Raw genomic sequence first — 26,478 nt, forward strand, 5'->3', positions numbered from 1 at the left:
TGCTATGGGCCAGTTCTTTGTTAGAACATCAGATGTTTTAGACAGGCACATTAACACAGCTTCACAGAGTTAATCAAATACAACATAAGCAAAAATAACAAATCTTAAAATAATATTCCCCAACATCTTCCCCTTTTTGTCTAAATAAAAATGAAAGGGTTTTAACTTAAACATAGTAAGACTATATATAATAACAATTATCAAGTAAAGATTATATTTATAATATTCTGCTTATTTGTAGTTAGCCTATTTAGAGAAAAACAATGCATTGCCTATCTTATATTAGTGAATCCAAAATTTTATATCTAACTTACTTTTTATCATAATTAAGGAAAACTGTAACTGTAACTGTTTAGTCTTAAATTCCAACAAAGACCCAGAAGGATGCAATATTACCTAACAACAGAGACATTTGGCTGCCTGGACAGTCATCCAAAGTTCCTTTGCAAAGTTGGGGCATCTATCTTTAGCCTACAGGCCTAGAGTATCTGGCAGTATTCTTTGTTATAGAGGTTATATTTTGAAAGGATTAACTCCTAGAATTTTTGACAATTTTTTTCATTCTTGAGAATTTCATAGATGTATACAATGTATTTTGATCATACCAATCACCTGTTCCCCTCCAATTCCTCCCAGACAACCTCACCTCCTGCCACATCCTCTTCACAATTTCATGTCCTCTTTTCATAGCCCACTGACTCCAATCAATGCTGTTCTTATGTGCATGGATGTACGGCAATCCACTGGCCATGCACTACCTAACAGGGGCCACCAACCTGAAAAAGAAGTCTCTCTCTACCCCAGCAGCCTTCACCTGCCAAAGTTCCTCAGCTAGGGGTGGTGTTCCATGAACCTCTCTCCACCTATGCTGAATTTTTGAGTGGCTTGATCATGTGTAGAATTTTTGTACCTCATCAAATAGAAATATAGTTCTTCCCATGCTAGCCTGTTTCCCATTCCAAATTTAAACTGGTTTTTTTTTATTCGAATAACCTATCAGTTGTCAATACAGACAACATTTTGTGACAAACTTTATTAACAAGACTTGACTTGTTTTTATTTTAAGTTTTCTTTGTTTCTTTTGCCTTTCTTACCATACAATGTTGCACATCACTACTGACAAAAGTAATATGCTCTCATTTAGCATTACCTTATGTCCAGATGCATGTTTTGCACAGGGAATCTTTTGTGAAGAAACAGACAGAAAATGCAGCGTTTACTAATGAATCCAACATTTCAGCTCCAAACAACAAAGAGAGCCCATCTTCAGGAAGGACAGCTCCCTTCAGAGCTGAGGGGAAAACCACCAATGTTGCTGAGAGTAACAACAAAAGATACCAGACTCAGAAGAAAATCAGCAATGTGTACGGGGAAGAGCGGAATCAAGAGCTGTGTGTTGTGGGGGACCCTTGGGCAGAAGTAAGCCCTGGGAAGAAATATATGCAAGACCTGGAAGAAAGCAGGAAGATAGGGAAAGAGGAGAAAGGGGGCACTGTGATCCAAACTTACTGTCAGTGGTACACAGAGGGGAGGAACTTTGAAGAGTCAAAAGCAACATGTCTAGAAAGGGAGGAGACATGGGAGAAGCCAAGCTGCCCAGGACTATGGCTAACTGAGGAGATTTACCTGAGAAAAACCTTGGATCCTAGTCTTAGCCAAAGGTCAGTCTATCAAAATGTAGACAGCAAAGCCAAAGAAAAGAAGACATCTGTGGTTACCCAGAATGCACGGCTATGCAACCTGGAGAGAGAGTATCATCGCCTGCATGGGTTCCTCGGAGAAAAAGACAGGGGGCCAGTGGAGCAGGAGGAAGACAAGGCTGCCGTGTTCGTTCAGAGCAAATACCGGAGTTCCAAGCCAAAGCAGCAGGTGAGGGAGGACAGGCTGTCACCTTCCTTTAAGAATCAAAAGATCATTTCATCACCCACAGAAGGAGCAAGAAACATTCACAGTGTTTATTCCTGTCCTACAAAGCATGAGGAGACCCATCCTCTCAAGGTGACAAGCGACAGAGACTCAAAGGCGGCTTCGAAGAAAGAAGCCTGTGATTTGGCAATGTTTTCAAGACAGGTATGTAAATAAATTTATTTACTAATAAATGTCTCTGGGAAATACCCAGTAACTGACTAAACACATAGTAAATAACGGAGGAAGTGTTTTATCTGTGTTTGTGAGACATTTTTAATAAAATGTATTGATGGCTGCACTTATTAAAGTAGCCATGTACTTTTATGCCCATGGATTGTCATAAGAATAAAGAATAAAATTATGATAGCAGCCACACATAGTAAGGTACCAGATGTCGGTTTCTATCACTTACTGAGGTGTTACTGCTGGGTAGTAGAAAAATTTGTGTCTCTGTGAAATCTTTTGTTTTCACTAAAAATATGGGTTCTTTCTTTTTTTATGATTTTTAAAAACTGAAAGCATAGACTTTCTCCCTTCCCCAAACTTTAGCTTGTTTGGCATAATTAGCTGTTAAGACCTGATAGGAAGCTTGACAGGGCCCCTATTTGATGAACGTGAAAGTCTCATGACAATAAGCAGCTCCGGCCAAGAATGTACCAGGGAGAGATCACAAGAGCAGCAAATGCTCATTCCTGTTCTCTCTTTCTAGGTACCTGACCTTAAGAAAATGTCTGCCTGTGTTAGTACGTTTACCTCATCCTATGTAGAGTGACAGATGTTACCAAGATGACCTCTGGAATGCATAAATTACCAGAGTAGTCAGTGGTCTGTGAAATAACAGAAGAAAATTCTATAGTAGGATGGTTCAAAGGAGGATATCCAATATCTCTGATCTCTAAACTAAGTTTTTTTCCCTGTGGAAGCTATACCCTGAGAGAGCATAATGCCTGCTCTAGAGCTCTACCTTGAGGTTAGACCCAAGCATCTCTGCCCTTTAGCAATCAGTGGAAATCTGTTACTTATTAATTTCCTAGCCCCTTCCTCTTCTATTTTATTAACCATTGTGTGAAGATGCTTATTTCTGGTTTGAAAATACTTTCATTTTTTTATTTTATTTATTTATTTTTTTTGCATCCCAACTGAAGTTTCTCCTCTCCTCCCATCTTCCCCTCCACCTCCGCTCTACTGTCTCCACCTCAGTCCGCTCCTCCTTTGTTTCTGTTTAGAAAGGGGCAAGCCTCCCGTGGGTATCAACAGAACATGGTATATCAAGTTGTATAAGACTAAGCACCTCCCCTTGTATTAAGTCTGGCAAGGCGACCCAGTATGAGGAATAGGTGCCCAAGAGCCAGCCAAAGCCTCAGGGACAGCCGCTGCTCCCATTGTTAGGAGTCCCACAAGTAGACCAAGCTACACGACTGTTATATATATGTAGAGGGCCTACGTCGGTCATGTGCAGGCTCCCTGGTTGTTGGTCCGGACTCTAAATTCCTATGAGCCAGGTTAGCTGTTTCTGTGGGTTTTCTTGTGATGTCCTTGACCCCTCTGGCTCCTACATTCCTTCCTCATTCTCTTCAGCAGGATTCCCCGAGCTTGGGCTAATATTTGGCAGTGAGTCTCTGAATCAGTTTCCACTAGTCACTGGAATGAAGGCTCTCTGATGACAATTGTGGTAGTCACCAATCTGATTGCAGGAGAGGTCCAGTTCAGGCTATTATCCACTATTGTTAGGAGTAGATTCATGAGAGTTTCCCTAGCATCAGGTTTCTACCTGACCTGGAAATGCCCCTCCCCCTTTCCAATCATCTCATTCAGTATTTTCCCCCTCCATCTACACCCTAACACAATCCCTCAAGTTCCCATCCCCACCGCCCCCAGTCCACCCAGGAGATCTCCTCTATTTCCCTTTCCCAGGGAGATCCATGTGTCCCGCCCTGGGCCCTGCTTGTTACCTAGCCTCTCTGGGTCTGTGGACTATAGCATGGTTTTCGTTTTTCAAGCACCTCAAAAGTGAGTTTTGCATGCATGCAATCTTTCTTTTCTTTGTTGCACTAATTTTCTCACCAAAGATCAAATCCGGTATTAGAACCCCAGAGATGATGTACAGCTGAGACAGATGAAGAAAGGTAGGAATACTGGCTCGTGCAAACCTAGAGGCAGAAAAATCATGAACCCTACACTCACCCTAGCAAGAGATCCAGGTTACAGGGGATGGAATGCAGAAGAGCTGGGAGGTCGAGTGTGGAAATGAGGGGATGAAGCAAGGGAAGAAGAGTTCTAAGTCTTGAGTCAGCCAAGGAGACTGAGAGGAAGTAGGGAACCTTAACACAACTGGAGGCCAGTAGGGTCCTTAGAAGTAGACTACCACTTCAGCGAGGTAAGTGCAGAAGCCAGATCTGAGGAGCCCCAGGAAGCGATGTGGATAGATGCTGAGTGTAGCATCACAGGTTTGCAACTTATGATGAAAAAAAAAAATGACACGGACCAGAAGCCCAGAGTAGAAGCTTGTATAAAGTGGGGACTTTATTAGACATGGGTACAAGAGTCTAGGTAACTCTAGGAGAACTTGAGAGTTCCAGGGAGTCTAGTAAGGAACTGTGTATTCTGTGTGCCTGTGGAGCCCTGGGATTCTTGTCTTTGATTTAATCTGATATATGGCCTTCTTTTTAGATATCAAAGTTATCTGAAGAGTATTTCATTCTGCAGAAAAACTTGAATGAAATGATTTTGTCACAACAACTGAAGCCATTTTATCTGGGTATCTATCATCATAAACCAGTTAATAGACGTGTTTCTACTCATCAGTACCTCTCAGGTAAAGATCAGCAATGGTAGAGCCACTTACAGGGAAGGAAATTCCAGACTCTGTGTCTTAGTTTCTCACCCATGTTCTATGGTAGACCTGAGGTGATGTTCTACATCATGGAAGAACTGAAGCCTTTGTTTCATTCTGTTTCTTATAAACAGACACACATTCTTCCAGAATGTTCTACCCACCTCCTGCTGTCTCTGATTTCACTCTCCTAGGAGGGGTTCCTCATTATTTTGTCCCTTTTATACAACTTAATTTGGCCTATGACACCAGCAGAGAGTAAGAGGTAGCTCAGAGAGGGAAGCTATGATGTCAGATTAGTAAGAGAAAGCAAACATGTGAAATAGTCCTATTTCAGGGTTGCATCTATAAGAGTGTGGAGCCTCCAAACCCCTGCTCAGAGACACAGAACTACTGGGGTTACATTTTCTTTAATTTTTCATTGAGTTTATTGATTGTTCATGGCACTGTGCTGTGTAAGAATATATTCATACAAGTATATGTTGCATGCTGAGCTTACTTCTCCCCATTACTCTATGCTCCCCTTTCCCATCCCTTCCCCTTCCTGTCAGTCTCCTGTGTTCCCCTAGACAGTTTCATTTCTACTTTTATGTCATATATGTACACATGATTTCATGTATCTGTACAAAGTCTAGGAGCCACAAATAAGAGAAAGCGTATACACATGTCTTTCTGGGACTGACTTAATTCACTTAACATGGTAATTTCCACCCACATCTATTTTCCCGCAAATGCTACAACTTCATTTTTTTATGGCTGAAAACAATTGCACTGTGTGTGTTATGTTGTCTGTGTCCATCTCTCTATTGTTGGACACCTCAGTTGGTTCCGATAGCACTGTAACAAACATTGATATGAGGTATCTCTGTGATAATCATGACTTGGGGTCCTTTGGGTAAATACCCGGGAGTGGTCTATCTGGACCATATGTTAGATCTATTTTTAGATTTTTGGGAAACCCCCATACTGATTTCCACAGACGGTAGCTGCACTGGTTTACTTTCCCATTAGTACTGTGTAAGGGTTCTCTCATATCCACATCCTCATTAGCATCATCTCCAGTCACACTCCGCCCCATCTCTGGAATTATCAGATCCCAGTCCTTTAGGAATGTGCAAAGGCCCTGGGATCTTCTGTGTCTCTGAAGGAGCAGGTAGAGCCCATAGTCACCAGTTATTTGTCCGTGAGTTATTATCAGGACACCCATGGCCCCTACTGGCCGCTACAGTCTCCACAGTGGCAGCAGCATGTCCTGCAAGCAGGATCAGAAAACTAGAAATCTGGTCTCACCCATGTCCCAGGAAGTCTCTTCTCTGTGGCCTATCCTATGCTGGGGTGGAGGGAGAGGGGATTGGGGAACTTCTACTAAAAGCCTCAGGAGCCCTACCCACCCCTCTAGAACCTGCTGACTCTTCAGGATTCTTCTAAAAAAAAAAATCTTTTCTTTCCCTTCACTATCAAGCCCTTTGCTCTCTTGACCAGATTTCTGTAATGTGTAGCTCTCAGCAAAAACAGGAAGTCACCTGACCTCAGGTAGCTTCTTTTGTTTTCCTTGCTAAACCCTCTGAATGATGGTGGCCTTTGGCCTGACCTGGAAGAAAGTGGCAGTATCTTCAAGTTCCTATCAATTACCATGCCATATTGTTTGTAGTGAAGCTGGACAGACACAGCTGTGCATAGAGTGACCCTTGGGTGCTGCTACACTCATGCTTCCTGGCTTTGACCAGAACGTCTTACAGTGAGAAGAACAAAATTCCGCAAAAGCCTATTAGGTTGACTTCTGCCCATGTCCTGTGCCAGAGGGACTCGATAGAGGGGGTGGGGGTGAGGGGCAGTGACAGTAGATTGACTCAAGATTTCAGAGGCAGCTGAAGGTGCAGATGGTGTGGGGACGCAGAAAAGCCAGGCAAAGGCCAGCAGTTCCTACTCCCATCCACTGCACAAAAGGAAACACAGAAGTGGGAGAGTCCTGGAGATGAATGGAGCTGTTGATATGTCGCCAGCTTTCTGCTTTGTTCTTCTTGGGAAGGTTGGGCAGGCCTGAAAGCAGAAGTCACCGGTCTTCACTTTATTCTTCAGCCTGCCATTGTCTCTTCATGAGCTGGCATGTATTAGGAAGAAGACTGTAACTCAGAAGCACTTCTTGAAACCCCCTGAGGGTTTTGCCCTTGCACGTGTAGAGAACATGAGTTCCACTCTACCTCTTTAAAGTCCTGCACATTCAATAGTAACTAAGAAAGTGCCTGGGAGAGAGCCCAGATGGGCAAGAGACCAGGATCTGAAATGACTTCACAGGGCAGAGCCCAGAAATAAAGTGTGATGTTGGGAGATGCCTTCAAGCCATCAGAGACAGATGAGATGGTTGCCCAGCAGATGCTGATAACTGGCCAAAGAGTAAATGGCCTCTCTACATCAATGCAAGGAAGCTGCTCCCATTTCACCTCACCTCCAATGTAGATGTGGCTCCAGTTAGCAAAAGGGGATAGTATTAAGACACTAATTTCAGATATTAAGACAATTGAAAGCAGGATTTATTGGAAATAATGCCAGAAGGCAGTGGGGAGTGGCCCAGTAAGTACAGCACTTGCTGAACAAGCAGAAGCACCAGAGTCTGGATTCCCAGCACAGGGATAAAAGAGCCTGGTGAGTGTGGCAGCCTGGTTAGACCAGCACTCACAACGTAGAGACAGGATGTACAAAATGGCTAGCTAAACTGGCCAAACTGGCAAGTTCTGGGTTCATCAAGAGACCCTACCTCAGTAACTACACTGGAGGGCGTCAGAGGAAGATACCCAACATCAACTTCTGGCCCCCACACGTGATCACACATATGTGCACATCCTCCACACATTCTTTTAAAAATACTAGGAAACAGAAATTAGTACTAAGAGGTAGGAATTAAGTCCAGTTTAGAAAAAAAAGAAGTTAAGTATTGTGTATCTGAATTATTGCAATGGTGAAAATATAATTTTGTCCTATGTAAACAACTTTATTTTCTGAAAACAATTTGTTTTGTCTGGTGTGAATAGGATTTGATAGCATGGAAAGAACCATAGATGGTTAGCAAGAAAGCTAAAAGAACATTTTCTATCTATATTCATTGGTAGATCACAGAGGATTGGGGTGCTTGATTGTATAAGAAAAACACTGAGTCAAGGGTTCTGACATGATCAACTGGGCGTTGCCCTGGAGGGAAGGATTCCGTGAAGAACAACAATATAGTGTGACTTTGGGGCATGCTATATACAAGAGTCGTAGTTCATGAGCACAGATGGCCATGTAGTTCCTGAATCCAAAGACTAAACAGGGTGGTGCAGGAAGTGGGGATACAGTGGGCAAGGGAGAAGGTGGGGGGGACTATGGTGGGAAAGGCTGCCTACTTCATGGCAGTCCAAGAAGCTGGAGAGAGGAAGAGTCCTGCAACCCAATATCCCCCTCAAGGGAGAACCACGGTGACCTAACCTCTTCCAAGCAGGCTCCCCCTTTTACGGTGGAATTTTTAAGAGCAAGAAGGGAAGAAAGAAGTGAGAAAAGCTCGGACATAAACAGGGCAGGTGAAGGAACCAGCAAAGAGCAGCAGCCGGAGAAATGGAGCAAACCATGGAGCCCAGAACCTGATGGACATGGCAAAGAGGACCCTGCAGGACATTGCTCAGAGCTCCAGTGCGCAGAGAAGTACAGAAACCTGTGGAACTTCCCACTTAGTGGCAGCTGCTTCCTAAATCCCTCAGATGCTCTTTGAATATTAGAACAGGCATGGATGGAGAGAGGGTGCAGATCATCACTGGGCCATATCAGAGAGATTTCTTCCGGGGAATTATTAGTGTCATCTTCATTCTTATATTTGGGTTTTGGTTTTTGAGACAGCCCAGAACAACCCAGAACTCATTGTGCAGCCCAGACTAGCCCAGAACTCACTGTGCAGCTTGGGTTGGTCTTGAACTTGTAGCATTCCTCCTCTTTCCTTAGCCTCATGAGCTCTGGAATTACAGGTATGAGCCACACGCTGAGCTCATGTTTCATAAGTTTTAAATATCTGAGTTTTTTTTTTTTTCAAAAAGAAAAACATTCATTGTGAAGTTTAATTGAAAAAGCCTAAAGTAGCAAGCTGGGCCAGGTGTTGTTTGAGCATCGTGGACGCTCTGCACGGAACCTGGGTCAGTTTTATCTTAAGCTAGGCAAACCCCATCCTAAATTGTAGATGCTAATTGCCCTTATAGATCAGCATATGCTTATCATGTGACCACATTTAAACCCAGAAGTCCAACTATCTATTTCTTATCTTTTCCATCCTGACGACTTTCCCCCAGGTATCTTCACACACCTTATTGGCATCACATGCTTCCGAAAGGCATTTGAGTGTGCATGGTGGAAATGGATTATCAGGACCACAGTCTACATTTACTTACCCCCAACCCTTTCCCACCCAGGATCACTTCACACACTGTATGCCCATTTATTCACCACACAGTAGACGTTCAATATCTGTTTATTAATCAGCTAGAACATTGTTTCATTTCCTCTAAACAAAATAAGCATAACAAAGCATAATGTCCAGGGGAATAAGGCTTTGCAAATTTGCTTTTTTCAAAACAAACCACTCCTTAGATCCTTGCTGATTTCCTTATGTATTGTTTGCTTCTAAGCTCCTCTGGTCAGAGAAGAAGACCTGATACAGATATTCTTAGTTAAGCAGAACAGCTATTTACATACACAGTTCATCTAAGGAAAACATGGTTGTGTGGGAGCCTTCCTTCAACTGTGGAGAGAAGATTCAGGCAGCTGGCTGATGTACTATAAACCCCTGTGAGCACAGACTCAACAGGCCACTCCTGCCATGCACTTCCTGGCACACCCTGTACCTCTAAGGAAAAACCTGGCAATTTGTGTTGACCATTGTAAAGAGGAGGAAACAAAGACTGATTGTGGGATATTAACCCTGGTACCATAGACAGAGGCTCCCTTTCTTCTCTTACAAAGAAGCGCTGACTAATCCAGCAGGCTGCAAGTTTGGGTGGTGCATGGTAAACAAATAAGGATGCTATTCTATTTCATTAGCATGGTATTGTGAGTGCATTCCAAGGCACAACCGGCCCTTGCTCTGCACACATACAGCTGATGAAAGAAAAAGGCTTTAATATTGTCTTCAAAGTAAATTTCAGGGGGGGAATTTTTTTTTTTTTTTTTTTTTTTTTACTTATTTTGAAAGTTTTATGTCATTCATAAAATAACCTTGATGAGTTAGTTACTTTTCTGGTCATGTGACAAAACACCTTTGGGAACACTTTAAGGGAGGGAGAAGGGGCTCAGGGCTTCCAGAGGACTCAGTTTGCCATAGTCACCTCCACTGAGGAGGGACACACTGGCGGGGGCAGGAGGGTTTGGCAAAAAGCCGTTCACTATTTGTTTCTTTACTTCAGAATATCATATGATAGAAAAGAAAACTGGTCTGGCCTGATTATTCTTTTGAGGAGTTTAGGAACTAGCCCATGATGACTAATTGCAATGTCTAAAAGCACACTAGATCTTTTCAAGGCCTTTTTCTCTACTGGTATAAAATAATAGAAACATTGTATATGAATTTGCCTTACTTGCAATGTTGTTGTATTAAGGGCAGTTATGTAATCTCTGTTGGAATCGATCTTGTATAAATGAGTAATACAGTGTCCAAACATGCCAAGGAACTGTTCAGTTCCCATGCTGCCAGCATTGTTGGCCTTTGTGCATGCATCTGTATCAAAAACTTAATGGGCAGTTGGAAATACGTTATTAATTGCTTTTCTGCTTCCGTGTTAATTCCATGTCCTCTGGAGTCTTGAGGAGTTAAAATCTATGTGATATGAAAAAAATAATTGGGCTGCAAAAATTTTGTTTCCTTCTCAAGCTTTCAGTTGTAAGTATTTTGTTGGAATGGATTTAGTTAACATGTCAGAAATCCATTCTTTACATCATGAAAGTAAGGCAAACTGCTTTAAAATAAATGTTGACATGTTACTTTTGTTTTTATTTTTATAAATACAATGCTTTAAATTTCTTTTAATAGTTACCATTCAATATAATTTAAATGATTATTGGTTATAAACTGTCAACAAAGCCCAAATTTAGAATAAGCAGGTGTCATAGTTGATCTTGATTGCCAACTCGACTAGATACAGTGAACCCCACCTCTAGATATGTCTGTAAAGGCATTCCCTGAGACCATTACATCATGGAGGCTCACCCAATAAATTGAATCAGCCCTTGTGGAGTTCGAACACGATGGCATTTGGGGAGGGGCTACAAGACAGAAATACAGTTTTATAAATGAAGCTAAGGTCATGCTACTAAAAAACAAAAGAAAAAGGCCTGATTATTTTTAACCTACAAATACATAGCAATAAGAATAAGATTGTACCAACTATACTATGAAGATACTGAAATATCTGCCTTCTGAAAAGGGAGTTAATTTTTCTAAAGTAATTACTTAATGTAATATGCTTTCCAAAGAAAAACATTGCAATGGTAATTCCATCAAAGAATTATTTCCAAAAAAGTTTCTAAGAACATATTTAGGCAAATGCCTTCAGATGTTAAAAGAACAGGTAATATCCACAGTGCTTGTTATGTTTGAAAAAAATAAAATGACATCTATTTTAGGAAGCCTATACATCTTAGAACAAAAGCTCTCAAGGCAATGTTTTGATAAAAGCTGTATCAGCCAATCTCAGTTATGAATTTAAAGGTAAATTCCTAAAAACAGTACTTGCCAGTGGAATGCAACAGCATGTAGGAAAGACTGTCCAAATAATACATATGGATATAATGCTATATCAAAAGGTCAGAAGAAAAAGCCATCTTGATAAATACCAAAGCCGGTTTTAATAAAATCCAGTATGCAGTATTGATAAAATGCAAAACTCAGTAAACTAAAAGCTGTAGGATATTCTTTAGCAATGTGTACATTTCCTAAACTAAATACCAACAACATAATTAACTATAAAACAATGAAAATCATTCCATTAAAGAGCAGGATTAAAATTAAATTTAAAAAAAGCAACAGTTTACTCTGATATAGTTTGAAAGTGGAGATGTTTCTGAGGGGCATAATCATGAAAGCAGGTGGGTAAGATGGTGAAAGAATTACAAAACAATGTGAGTCTGGCCTTAACAAAGGAAAGAATGGGTCTAAACAATAATTTGCATCAGCAACAAAGTTAGGTATGGATATACAAATGACGTAAGAGATAGATGATGATAGGTGATAGATAGGTAGATAGACAAATAGACAGACAGATAAATAGACAGATAGATGAATAGATGATACATAGATTGATAGATATCATAGTTATTCTTTCTCATAAAATATTACAATGGAAAAATAACTGGTTGGAAATAATAGTGGGAATTAATATCTTGAAATGAAGTTTACAAGGAAACCACAAAGAGACAATAAAGAATAGATGTGTGATGGAATGATGTGTTGGGCTTCAAGATTGCAAGGTGAGATACTATGAAATTGTAAGAATTTAAAATATTGTACTCAAGCTTTCTTCTCCAGCTGGCAGGAACCAGAGACCCGCAGTCAGACATTACGCAGAGAAAGACTGAACCACACATCTCTAAATGGGATGTCTCCATCAAATCCCTCCCCTCAGAGCCCAAGGAATCCCACAGAAGAGGAGGTGGATAGAGAGTAAGAGCAAGAGAAGATGGAGGACATCAGGAAAACAAGGCCCTCTAAAACAACTGAGCAAATCTCTCATATGAATTCCCAGAGACCCGAAGCAGCAAACACAGGGCCTCCACGGGTCTGCAGCGGGTCCTCTGTGTACACTGCAGCTTTCAGTTCAGTGTCCTTAGTGCACTCCTGAAAGTGATTGAGTGGGTCTCTGATTTTCGTGCCTTCTCTTGGGAGTCTTTTCCCTCTGTTGGTTTGCCTTGTCTAACTCTGGTGTGATTTTTTTTTTTAAATTTTGTCACATTTGGTTACTGTCTCTTAGAAGCCTATTCTTTTCTAATGAGAGACAGAAAGGAAGCAGATCTGAATGGGAGAGGAGATGGGGAGGAATTAGGAGGAGTAAAGGGAAGGGAAACTATAAACAGGAGATACTGCATGAAAAAAAGAATCTATTTTCAATAACAGTGGAAAATAAAATAAATCATTACATTCAAAATCCCTGCCCCTAGAACTTTAATATTCCTAAAGATCATTCATAAATTTCATAAAAAATCCCATAAAAAAATGGGATCAGCAAAATGAATAAAACAATGTCATCACTGAACACATATGCTTCTTTTATAAAAGTCAATCATACAATAATGAGTAGACCTAAACTGAGTAAGCCTAAAATTAACCTAATATTTATTAAAAGATATATTGCAAGCCAACAGGACACAGGTGATAGTGTTTAAAACTGTTTCTGATTTCAGAGAGAGGAAATTCGGTAGATTCTTCCTCTTCGCTGACTCTCCAAACCTTTCCCAGAGTTGTAATTCCTTTATAGCTGAGGAATACAGAGACTAATGTCTGTGGCCTGAGTACTCCACAGTCCCTGCTCAGAAAAAGACAAAGCATGGAAACCAAAGGAGCAAGAGGAAAATGATGAAAGATGTAGGCTACACAGACCTTCTAGGGATTCAAAAGAATCACTGATGATTGAAGTGCTGAAAATAAACTAGTGAGAGTATTTTAAATAAATATTCAGGTCAATGTGGGGGACAGAGAAAGTGTTCATACAGATTAGGAAAGCCAGGAATGCTCACAGCGGAAAGCAGACTCAAGACATCAATTTGTTTGCATACATGGTTACATGGTTGGTGAATGAACACGTGTGACATCCGGGAATAAAGAGTATAAATTAAAACACGTGACTGTTTTGACCTTATCAAAATTGCAAGTATGGGGAAAAGTTGAACAGTGATGAGAATGTACTCACCGTATTCTTGCCAAACTATACTCAATATTTTGAAAAAAATGACATGGCAATATAGAGGAAGAAGAAGACAGAAAAAGGAAGGCAGGCAAGCAGGAAGGAAAAGAAATTGTTTATATAATTTCCCCAGTAAAACAACTTATGAGGAAATAGACAAGGAAATGATCAGAGCTTAAAAAGAGAAAAATGTGTGTACATGGTAAGAAACAAAGTTGGACATAAAGAAAAGAATAAGTAATGACATGCCATCCATGGAATATTAGTGCCTCTTAAAATGCATTCATCAAAGAATAACCATAGCAATCTGCTAGCTAATCCAACTACAGGATGAACTATTGCTGCAGAATGGGAATTGTAATTCTGTAAATAAAACAGCTCACTCTTCCCCAAGGAGAGGCAGTTCATTGCCAAGAGTTCTAGAAAGGCTCAGTGGTTGATTGAATGAGAACAAAGTCCTCACTGGAGCCGAGCAGACACAGTCCACCTTTGCTGCCTTCAGTACTGGGTAAAATGAAGAACCTGTCCAACACCATTACAACCTGGAACAGAGCTTCTGCACCCTGCCCAATAGTGTCTCATCTCCAAATATGCCAAAGCTAGCTTGATATCTCTTCCAGGTACCAGGTGATTGGACATGTTCTAACAAAGAGTAATGGCTTTTGAAAAATATTAATGTAGTTCACCTCTTTGAGAAGAATCTCCAACTCCCATCTGTGTTTTACAGAGCATCAGTCCTGTTGTTTCTGGAAGATACTGTTTCCTTGGAGCCATCCACCACCTCTGGCTCTTTCAATCTTTCTGCCTCCTTTTATGCATAGATCACTTAACCTTGAGGGGAAGAACTTGATGAAGATATTCCATTAAGGACTGAGTGCTCCAAAGTCACTCTCTGCACACTGTCCAGTTGTGGATCTTTATGTTAATTCCCATCTACTACAAGAAGAAGCTTCTCTAATGAGAACTGAGTCAAGCACCAATCAGTGGGTATAGCAACATGTCATTAGGAGTTATTTTATTGCTGTGTTCCTTTAGCAGAATAATGGTAGTAGGTTTTCCCCTAAGCCTATGACCTATCTATTCTCTGGTTCATGGCCACTTTAGCAGTGTTAGGTATGGATTCTATCTCATAGAATGGCAAAAGATCAAACCAGGTCCAGTGAGAAGTGAGCAGATCTCCCAGAGAGAAAGGAAGGAGGTTAGGCCAGGCCAACAGGAGAACTTTGGAACTTAGCTGCACACTCAGGACCTAGATTCAGATCTCTAGGTTTCCTAGCCTGGCCATGGGGCTTAAATCCAATCAGGAAGTGGTTGGTTCCTCCGTATCATTTGTGCCATTATTGCCACAGTATATGTTGCAGGCAGGTCACTGTTGGAGGTCACAGAGTTTGTATCTGAGTCATATTGATGATTGCCTATCTCATTCTCCCATAGCATGCAGAAAACCTTCCAACACATGAAAAAAAAAAAAACTTAAGGAAAAAAAATGATAGAAGGGCCAGGTGGAGGCCTAAACATCCTCAAGGCTCTGTGTGTTAGTGACAAGTTCCCAAAGCAGAGATTTCATAAACACTGAAAGTCCATGGTAGCATAGCAGTGGCTATAAGCCATTACTGGTGTCCAAAGCCTTGGGTTGTGCAGCTCAGATGGAGGGAGGAGCTTTCTTGTTGAAAAGATCAGAAGACTAAACCATGCCCCACCCATGCTGCTAAGGACACTCAGCCAAGGCAAGCCCCTAACCTTAACCCTGTTCCTCCTGTCAGCTAAGAGTATCCATGGGAAAAGCAAAAGATCAAACCAGGTCCAGTGAGAAGTGAGCAGATCTCCCAGAGAGAAAGGAAGGAGGTTAGGCCAGGCCAACAGGAGAACTTTGGAACTTAGCTGCACACTCAGGACCTAGATTCAGATCTCTAGGTTTCCTAGCCTGGCCAGAGGGTGGATGAGCTGAATGGGGAAAATGCAAGTGGCCACCAGTCCTGGGTGAGTCTGTTTTTAAAGTTCCTAAGGAGAAGTCCTTAGGAATTCAGTAGGTCATTATATTTCTTGAAGGTCACAGCCTGTCAAAAGGAAATGGAAATTTACAAAAACTGAAAAAAATGGTTTCTTGAGAGAATTGTTAGAGTAGCTTACTGAGCAGCTGTTGACACCTGATTTAGGCACTTGACACTCATGCAAATCACATTGTGTGAATACTTAAGTAAAATAGTGTAATTATCACTAAAATGAGGGGGGAAAAAACCCCAAACTTCAACTTTCTAAAGCAAATGCTAGCAATGCATTTTAAATTTGTCTTCTTTCTTCTTGATGTAAAATATTGAAATGCTTGTTAATTCATTATCCAAAAGGTACATTTCTGATAAATCAAAACACTTAAGGAAATTATTACCAGCACTACAATATGAATAAATGCCTTACCTCCTGGCTGTAACCTTTGCGAGCTAGCATTTATCATTCAGATCACATGAAATAGCCACAAACCTAATTTTGCTAGTGCCAACACTGATACACTGTGGAAAGTTTGTGATTATAAATGTTTGTGTCATTCTTGTAATTATGGGGACAGGGTGACTAGTTGACAAGGCTTGTGTTCCCCCAAAGGAACGCAATAAAGAAGGACATCAGGGCACAGAATAAACTTGTGCCTCTCTTGTGTGCTGATAGACTCGTGGAAAAAGAAAGCTCACAGAAACCAGAAAACAAAGCAGTCCCAGGAAATTCAGCAGAGCAATCAGACCCATCAACCGTTTTTCCTCCCCCCAGCTGTCTACCTCACAAGGGACAACTGCTCCTTAATACTACTCAGCCCCGTTTTAGATGTCCTGGTGAAAAAAAAAGAAGCTGAAAAACTGAGCTAATATGAATTCTATAAAACATAAAAGTACTTGGAAATTGTGAAAATTCAATTCAAAGTATTTGTACTTTGTTAGGGCTATGATACATTCACACCCGCATGAGTATTTATAAACGTTTTTATACATGTGTTCTTAGCTTACATTTTCTTTTTCTTTTTTGTCCTGCTTCCTTCCCTGCATCTAACCCACTTCATTCCCCTCTTAGGAACCCTTATTACAAAACACATAGTCTTTCCTATGCTTTGCAAACACATGTATGTGTTCTTACTTGCTTTATCTCAAGTTTTGCCACTATGAAAAATATTGGAGTGAACATCTTCAAAGTTATTTTTGTTTACTAGATTTGTAACTGTATGGGATAGATTTCAGAGGTAATAGGATTATTGAAAGGAAAGTTTTTTGTTTTGTTTTATTTGGTTTTTATTGTGGGTCTACTTTCCTAAAGGTCTGTAACAATCGGCATCTGCTTCAGTCGTCTGTAAACATGTACTTGTTCTGACATCCTGCCCATAGGGTTACGTTTCTCTGTAACTTTGCTCATCTGTCTGTGGTAAAAAGGATCATTGTTGCAACATGCCCCTCTTGTCGAGCTGCCTTTGATGCTGATTTACTTTATTAATCTGCTCATCTTGATCTTCTCATGGGTATCTTTTGTCGTCCATTTTCCTGCTGGTCTGTACTTTGTAGGCCTTTGTCAGCACTGTGTGTTTACATCAACAGCCCATTCTTTGTCAGTGGGGGTGTAAAATCCAGCTTTCCAAGTTTGCCTTGTGCCTTTTGATTTTTATTGCCACACAAAGGCTTTTTGTCTCTTTTATATGATGCTTGGGGTTGAACCCAAGGCCTCAAATGCACTAGGCAAGTCTTGTATCCCTGACCTACTCACATCTCAGCTCCTTAGCTATTTAAGATGCACAAATATGTATGCTTTCTGACTCCTGAATTGATTAAGGTATTTATAGCCCTAAGTGCTTTATGAATTCACCTGGATTTTCTTCCCAGAGTTTCATTGGTTGTCTTATTTACATTTATCTTTGGAGCATTGGATATTTGGTTTTATGTATGATGACAAGTCAGTGACCCAGTTAATAAAACTCTAGTGAGCATCTACTATCCACACAGCCCAATGCCTGTCAGCTAATGTGGACACAAACCTGACAGCTCCACACTCCTGCCCCATGCTGCCCACCTGGGCAAGGTCAGAGGTCTGTCAGATGGATTTCAAAACTTGAATAAGCATCCCTATCACCCACAGCTCTCCATGCCCATTGTATAAAAACTCTCATAGACAAAGGCCCTAGACATCAAGTGCTGAGCGACCGCTCAGGGGATAAAGTGCTTCTTCTGCAAGCACAGGGACCAGAGTTTAGATCCTCAGAGCCCACACAAAAGCCAGGCAAGCGTGGTGACCACCAGAAAAACACTAGGGAAACAGAGGCAGGGGATCCCAGGGGCAAGCTGGCTATATAGACTAGCAGTAATTGTCAAACTCCTAGTTCGTCAAGAAACCCTGGCTCAATAAATAAGTGGTGAACAATCAATTGTTGACTTCACACCTACAAACCTACAGAGAGAGAGAGAGAGAGAGAGAGAGAGAGAGAGAGAGAGAGAGAGAGAGAGGTTGGGGTGGAGAGAGGGAGAGGGAAAGGAGGGAGGGAGAGAGAGAATACAGACTTGAGTTCTATATTCATTTTCTGGGGCTGCGGTAACAAACCACAGACCTTGGGGCTTAAGCAGCGTAACTGTTGCCTTGCGTTCTAGAGGCTCTTTAGAGTCTGAGATCGCAGTATCACATCATCAGGATTCCTTTGAGACCTCTGTTCTTGGTTTGTCAATGCAGTTTTTCCCGTGTGTGTGTGTGTGTGTGTGTGTGTGTGTGTGTGTGTGTGTTTACACACATGTGTGCAGATGCTAATTGAAGCCAGAGGAAGTGGTCAGATTCCCATGAAGCTGGAGTTACAGGAGGTTGTGAGGTGCCTCACATGGGTACTAGCAACCAAACTCTGGTCCTCTGGAAGAGCGGGAAGCTCTCTTATTAACTGCTGAGCTGTTGCTCCACTCCCAACCAGAAAACCTTCACTGAGTATTTGTTATATGTTCCCTGAAGTTCTGGGAACTCAGGAAAAAGCAGGGAAGTGAGTCCGTCTTCAGAAATACAGTCCTTGGGTCCGAAGGCATGACAGGGACACTCAAGGGCACAGGGATCAGAGCTAACAGGGCCTGTCGAAAGGGCCTACGGTCTGTCTGTGAAGGGCACCCTTGACCTTCTAGAAGCCATTTTGTTCTTTAAATTAATACTTTATTTATGGGGCTGGAGAAATGGTTCAGTGGTTAAGAGCACTAGCTGCCCTTGCAGAGGACCCAAGTTTGATTCCTACCATCCACTTGGTGGCTCTCCACCACTTATAACCCCAGTTCCAAGGAATCAGTTTCAAAGCACCTAGCACCCTCTTCTGGCCTCCACCGGCACTAGGCAGTCATGTGGTACACAGACAAAGCATTCATATGCATAAAGTAAATTCATAAAAATTTAAATAATAATAAAACATTTTATTTAGTGTTCATATGTGCACATAACATATTTTGGTCATGTTTGCCCTCCCATTCTCTCCCTCTAATTCTCCCTCTACTCCCCTACCACTTTTCCCTCCCAACCAGCTCCACTTGCTCTCTTTGTTTAAATACCCACTGAGTCCTTGTATTGTATGGGTTGCGATACTGGAACATGGATAGCATCTGAGGGGCCTCATTCCTGAAGAAAACTTTCTCCCCCAACAGCCATCAATGGCTAATAGCTTCACAGACAAGAGCTGGGACTTCACAAGCCCTTCTCCCAGCCAAGCTAGGATTGGGCTGGCTGGATCTTATGCAAGAATTAGGCTTCATTGTGACATTTTCCAAACAAAATTTGTTAAGTTGTTTTTCTTCTGCTGGCTTTCTCCCGTTTCCTTCCTCCTTTGTGCCTGCCCAACCCCAATATCCATGTTCAGTGGAATCTGTAATAATACTCAGATTGAATAGAGACAATTGGATGGATGCAGGGCCAAGAATTCCTTTATCCTCAGGATCTTTTTTGTTCCTCACTTGCACAGCAATTATTTGGATTCTTTGCCATCTTCAATTTACTTCTGTCACAACAGTGTTGTTCTAATACGTCAATCCAGACTTCAGATGGTATTGAAGTCAAGCTAAAATTTCATCACAGACAACTTTAAAGTGTTTCTTAAAATTACTAAGAATATATATAATAACTTGATACTTTATTTTGTATTTCTTGCCATTCAGGTAAAAAATGAGATAAGTAGATTCAACCTGTATGTTATAAGAATAGTCCTGGCCTCATCTCTTCTATGACTTGTGTCCCTATCCCACATTACCAAACTCTTCTTGCTCTTTTTTTTCCTCTTCTTTTTCTCTCAAAGTCCTAGACCATCAGACAACTGGAGGAGAACACACAACTAGAAATATAATACGAGTGAAGAACAAACACAATTTACATTCATAGAAGTTCTCATTCATCCAAAGGAAAAACATAGTTTCTGAAATTTAGAACTTATTTATGATCATTTTTCTTATAGGTGTCGCTAAAGAAGAGCCAGAAATATTGAGACCTCCAAGACGACCCCGGAAACCCAAAACATTAAATAACCCTGAAGACTCTACATACTACTATCTACTCCACGTAAGTGGCTCATTCTTACAATCAAACTGAGGACCAGTGGAGAGTGTGGCTGCCTTAGGCTGCTCCAGAAGAAGGCCTTGCAACACAAAGGCCCTCCTTGAATTCCATTTAACAAATAGCCCATTAAATGGCCCCGTTGTTTTCTTCTAGCCCTTTTCCTCATGGTCCTGGCCTCTCTTGTAGCTTTGGACCTAGCGTGTTCTCCCAGGAACTTTTTCTGGTAGCCACTTGTCTGAGCTTACATACAAATACCAATGTAGAAAGGGAAATCCATCATGGGAAAGCCTTCCAGACAGAGACATTCACTGAAATGAGTATGTTGTTCTGCGAGTAGAAAGAGAGAAGTGAACCTTTGTTGAGCTTCTGCAAACTCCTGGTCAATAATGAGATGTATTTATAATCATTGTGATAGCTGATCCTAGAACCAGCCCTTAACTTTATGTTCATATTTCAGGTCAGAATCATGAGACACAGGTGAACATCTTACCCTTCATATCAGGGCCATTAACTTTATTGAGAACTCCTGGATCCACTCAGTTGGCAGTGTGTATGGTCTCTACTAGGCTTCCCTTCCCCTCATGTTCCTGTTCTCCAAGCATGCAGCTGCTATCACCTTGGTTTCCAAAATCAAGAACTTAGTGGCTGTCCTGGGTCTTGCCCTCCCTTTTATACCTGACACCTGTGCCAGTTCTACATTAAGCCTTCTAGCTACCATTCCTTCCTCCGTCTCTAACCACATAGAGTATCCCCAATTCTGACCATCACCATTTCTTAGTCAGACTGTTTTAGGCTTCAAATCTTACCTTCCCCCAACCTACACCTGTAAATTCGATTATGTTCTTCCTTCAGTTGGCTCAGTAACTCCATCAGCAAGAAGTCCAGATTCCAATGTCTTCTTCACTGGACACAGAGCTTCTGTCCCATGTCAACTCGCCATAGCAAATTGCTTACGCTCCCACAGCGAGCCACATCCCCTCAGCCTCCAAGTCTTCCCATCCCAATGGGTCCCTTTGACCCCAATGGTCTCTCCACTTGTAATACTTATTCAATCTACATTCTGTACTGCCACAGAGAGGAGCAAGACTTCTCCATGATCATGAAAACCCAGAGAATCTGAGAGTTCATTGGAAACAAGATTGACATGCCACAGGCAGAAAAAATGAAGCTCACATCAGACTTCCCAGTTAGCTGGGCCAATTCTAGTCTCCCCTTCTCTATGGTGAACTCACCATGTTTCTGCACTATGCTTCTCTCCCTCATGGTGTTGCCCAGAATTCAAACTTACAACCTCTTCACCTTTAAGTTCCTTAGAAAAATTTCATCAGCTGTTGTGACCTCAGTCACTGCTGAGTTGAGAACCATTGTCTCTGGCTTAGATCACTTTTCTAGCTCCAAACACAAATAGCAAACTACCTAATGTTTGTTATATAATCTACATGGATGTGCATACAGAGAGGTCCAAATGTAGGTGCATTCATTCATAATGTGTTGGGTTATGTCACATGTCATATAAGTCGCCCAGTTAGAATACAACAAAAATAGCTTTAGTACAACCATCACCACAGTCAATTCTACAAGATTTCTATCACTCCATAATGAAACTCTACTCATTATCAGTCACTCCTACATTCCATTCTTGACCCAAATCCTAAGAAATCCCTAGCTGACTGTGATAGAATCCCATCTAAACAGAAGCACATAGTATGTGTTATATGACATAATTTTATAAGCTAGTAATCACTTATCCTGGTTCTCCTTCTTTCTCATACATCATTAAGATAATAAATATCATACATAATGATTGCATATTACTATATAATATATATTTTCAATTCTTCTATTCCCATTAGAAGTCAATCCAAGAAGAAAAACGGAGACCAAGAAAAGACAGGTAATTATCTTTCTTAAATTACAGCATCATTTTGTTCAACTAAAACTATAAATCTTTATGTTCAAATTTTATTACCAATCACATATATTTGGAAAATAGCATGATCTCAAAACACGTAAATACTAAGTGTGAGGACTACATGAAACTTATAAATTAAATATACTGAGCCAGAACTATACAAAGCATTCACTAAGTACTCAAATATGATTTGGATGAATTACATCATTGGGACAGACTGCTTTTCTCCGCCCATTTAATAATGGTAATTAAGCAATCAGAACACTTCAGTATCCACAAACTTTCTTTTCCTTTTTGTTTTACGATCTTTTGATACATATTAAATGTCACATTTTATACTTTTTGTGGGTTGTTAGGATGGCAAGGGCTGCAGTTTTGGTAGGTGTGGTGGGTACACTTATCTTCACATGACTCCTTTCCCTGTAATATTGCAGTCTTTCAATACTTCAATATTTTGACATTTTAATCTTATTATCATGTCAGATAACTTTCAGACAATGCTAGGAATACTAAGGGGTGCTTATATTGAACATAAGCAGAGTTCCCTATTTATCACTTGATGGTACCTATAACAGCAGTCAGTTAAGGTAATGGATGAAAATGCTTCGTATTCACTCAACCAAGGCCAGTTTTCATGACAGTTATCCATGAGCCTGGTGTGAATATGAATGTAGACTGGCCAAACTGGACACCATTGTCACTGGCAATTCTAGAAACTACATGTTAAAACAAACCCAACAAAAGCAAGAAAAGCCAGTCCAGCAGCTAATGTTCTATTCAAGGTAAGAGATGGGGAATGCTTTTAATTAACAGGATGTGCTGTTTTCTACATTTCAGGGTTTCACCCACATATGTGGGCATGTTTATGATGCTCTTAGGTTACAGTAAATACTAAGAAGAAAACTCTTAGCCTGTAAATCAAGTGAGTAGAAATTAGACTGATTGTGTAGTGTGTTTATATGTTCATCTGCAGTCAAGGAAAATTACTAGGTTTGGAAGATTTCTATTATAAGGAACTTTTGCCCACTCATTCTGGACCAAAGGAACATAGCTCTAATGTAAGAGAATGGAGACCACAGAAGGAACTCCAGGATCATTGCACTGAGATTAATGAAAGGTAATAACATACAGTCTGTATAATGTTCAATGATAAACTTTGAATGGAAATTCAAAAATTCTAATTTAATCACATTTCTAATTTTCAGAATCAGGGATAACAAACCAAAAATAAGTTTGGAAAAAAAAAAGATTCATGGAAAAAATAGGTGTCTTGGGTATGATTTTTTCATCTTATCACTAATTTTGTGACATTAAATAATTTATCTTGCAGCTTATATACAACTTTGGAAATAATTTTCCTCTTTCCTCCAAAATTCATTGTGAAGTTCTGAGACTAGGGGTGCATAATAGAATTAAAAAAAAAAACATGTTGCATGAGAAATAGGAGCATTAGCAGGCAAATGGGAGATGATTGGAAATCCTTGGCAAACATCCTGTTGCCTAGGGTACCCAGACCCCCTCACCCTTCTCTTTCACAGTGTACAATGATGGTTAGAGAGAAGAAGTCTGGGAGTCCAAATGTCTTGAGTTTGGACCCTGATTGAGCTTTGTGTTTTCTGAGCTCTTTAAGCCACTGATTTTATACCCACAGAGCAATCTTTAAAATCCCTGCCTCACTATCTTGTTATAGAGATTAAATGAAATAATAGACTGCTTAGCATACTATGTTCATAGAAGAGGATTTCTGCTAATGCAGATGGCTATTATTATCTCCCTTCATTTGCTTTTTCAAAATCTGCCTGCACCATGATCTCTAAACCCTTGTCTCCAAAAAGAAGATGCATTTTTCCATCTTGGAACCAAAACCTATAACCTGGTCACACTTGGTGGGGCTCTAGCAGAAGCACAGAGTTCTTTGTGGGAACATAGAACCCCAGGTGCCTGAGAGACGAAATGATGTGTCTGTGGTCACAAATGGAGTGAGGTTCTCCAACTTAGGGTTTTCCACACTCTGCTCAGCTGCTTTGCACTGATTTGTCTGCTTCCTATTGTAACAGCTAACTCTACTCCGTCTCTAGTATATTCTTTCTCTTCCACCAACTGACAGATCCATGCCTATTGGGAAGACATTATATCCCAGAAACACCATCTGCTTCCCAGCAACATCCACAGATGTGTATTTAGATCCACAGGTTGAGTGCTTACTTTGTTCTAGGCATTATGCTGTTACCTCATTGAACTGGTAAGACAGTTACTATTACTGCCCTCATTTATGAGCGTGGAGGCTAAGTCTCCAGATGTTAGTGACTGTAGTCACCCACATAATAATTGATGGGGTTGTTTGAGGCAAAAAAAAAAAAAAAGTAGTTTGAGGCAAAAAAAAAAAAAAAATTTGATGGGGTCAGAAAATTTGAACACAGGATTTTGTAAACTTAGATTCAATGACTTTAACCACTGTTTAATATTGTCACTTTATGCAAAGCACGATGCTGGAGACTTAATGAAATAGTGAGTATTAGGGTAACAAATGTGTGGTCTCTATATCAAACGATCTTGAGGGAAATGATATTCACATACCAATGATGAGCAAGGTAACTCCAAGAGAGGAGGACTTTTTCTAAACTCAGCAACAGTGTAACTAAACCTCAGTAAGAGCCTGGTTTAAAACAGAAAGCAAATGCAAAAGGAGAATAGCTCTCGATTACATGTTGGAACAATTAACAAAATTTGATGCCCAATTGTATTAATTCAGAAAAATTATATGCCCAATTGTATTAATTCAGAAAGAGTATCTTTATGTGGGCATGAGCACATCTGTAACTACAAATATATATACACCAACTGCTGACGACATTGCCCAGTAAGGTTTACAAAGGCCTGGGGAAGGGTGCACCAGTAATAATAAATATAATACTTCATGGATTTTTTAAATTGACAAATTAAATTTAATAAATTGATAAACTTAAAAAAATTAAATTGATAAATTAAAATTATGTACATTTGTGGTATAGAAAAGAATATTTTTGAAATACACATATGCTGTGGAATAGCTAAATTGAACTCATTAAAATTTGCATAGCCTTAAAAGTCTAGCTCAAAGCCAATTTCAAGTAATCAATGTATTGCTATGAATTATCATCACTAAACAGATCTCTTAAATTTATTCATACCAACTGAAATTTAATATTCTTTAATCAGTATGTCCCCAACCCCCTGTCTCAAAGCCCTGATGAGCACCTTTCTATGAGTTTGACATTTTTAGGCTGCACACATGAGTGAGGTCTTGCAGAACTTCACTGACATTTCCCTTAACATAATGTCCTCCAGGTTTATCCGTATTCCCCTAACTTCTTCTTAAGACTGAATAATACCTCATGGTGTGTAGCAATCACATGTTTATTCATGCATCCATTGATGGACACATGGCTTGATTGCATAATTTGTGTGTTGTGAATAACACTGCAACCAGCATTAGACTACAGGTATCTCTCAAAATATTCACTTCATTTTCTTTGGTGATATACTTTGTAGTGAGATTTAGGGATCTCATTAAGAATAGTTGCTAAATACTAAGACCTCCATGGTTTTGAAGAATATACTCACTGTCCTCTATGATGGTTGTACCAATTTACATTCTCCCAACACTGTACAAGGGTTCCCTTTTCTTTACATCCTCACCAACACTCATCAGCATTTACATTTTGATAATAGGCATCCTACATAGTATGAAATCATGTTTCATTGTGATTTTAAATTGTATTTCCTTGGTGATTAATAATGTTGGTCATTTTTTTAAATTTTAAGATAAACTTTATACAACAGAATTCACTTGACCATTTTAAAATGTCAATTCAGTGGGTTTAATACCTACCAACCCAATACCTACCAATATCACCACCCTTCCACTCCTGTTCCCTGGCAACCACTGTAACCAGATGTTTCTCAATCCCGCCACCACCACCCCCCCACGGTCCCACAGCCACTTATAAAATAATCACTCAGAGGCTTATATTAATTACAAACTGTATGGCCTATGGCTTCAGCTTCTTGCTAGCTAGCTCTTTTATCTTAAATTAGCCCATTCTTATTAATAATCTATATGTTGCCATGTGGCCTTGGCGTTCCCAGTCTGCTGGCATCTTGTTGCTCCTTTGTCTGCAGCTGGCATCTCTCTCCCGACTCCACCCTTCTTCTCTCTGTATCTCTGCTTGGATTTCCTGCCTGGCTGTAAGCTTTCTTGCCATAGGCCAAAACAGCTTTATTTATTATCCAATGGGAGGCACACATATTCACAGCATACAGAAAGATATCTCACAGCAAACCACTAATCAATTTTCTTCCTGTAGTTATTCAGAACATTTCATATAAATGGAAATATATGTGTG

General features: G+C 40.4%; 1 protein-coding gene across 10 annotated transcripts in view; it reads left to right on the forward strand.

Moving 5' to 3' along the window:
• Positions 1-26,478, forward strand: part of Myo3a (myosin IIIA) — a 193,919-nt gene that overhangs the window by 162,999 nt on the left and 4,442 nt on the right. For 7 of the 10 annotated variants that reach the window (XM_052728082.1, XM_052728086.1, XM_052728084.1 and 4 more), the window contains 5 exons: positions 1,179-2,070; positions 4,579-4,723; positions 20,081-20,184; positions 22,035-22,075; positions 23,067-23,210. In XM_052728082.1, the coding sequence (XP_052584042.1) occupies positions 1,179-2,070; positions 4,579-4,723; positions 20,081-20,184; positions 22,035-22,075; positions 23,067-23,210 (1,326 nt within the window). Of the gene's footprint in view, positions 1-1,178; positions 2,071-4,578; positions 4,724-20,080; positions 20,185-22,034; positions 22,076-23,066; positions 23,211-26,478 lie in introns of those variants that run through there. The other 3 variants (XM_052728085.1, XM_052728087.1, XR_008215713.1) reach the window with 3 other exon arrangements.

This window comes from Peromyscus californicus, unplaced genomic scaffold (assembly GCF_007827085.1).
Source record: "Peromyscus californicus insignis strain IS unplaced genomic scaffold, ASM782708v3 Scaffold_8__1_contigs__length_139910024, whole genome shotgun sequence".
Lineage (NCBI taxonomy): Eukaryota > Metazoa > Chordata > Mammalia > Rodentia > Cricetidae > Peromyscus > Peromyscus californicus.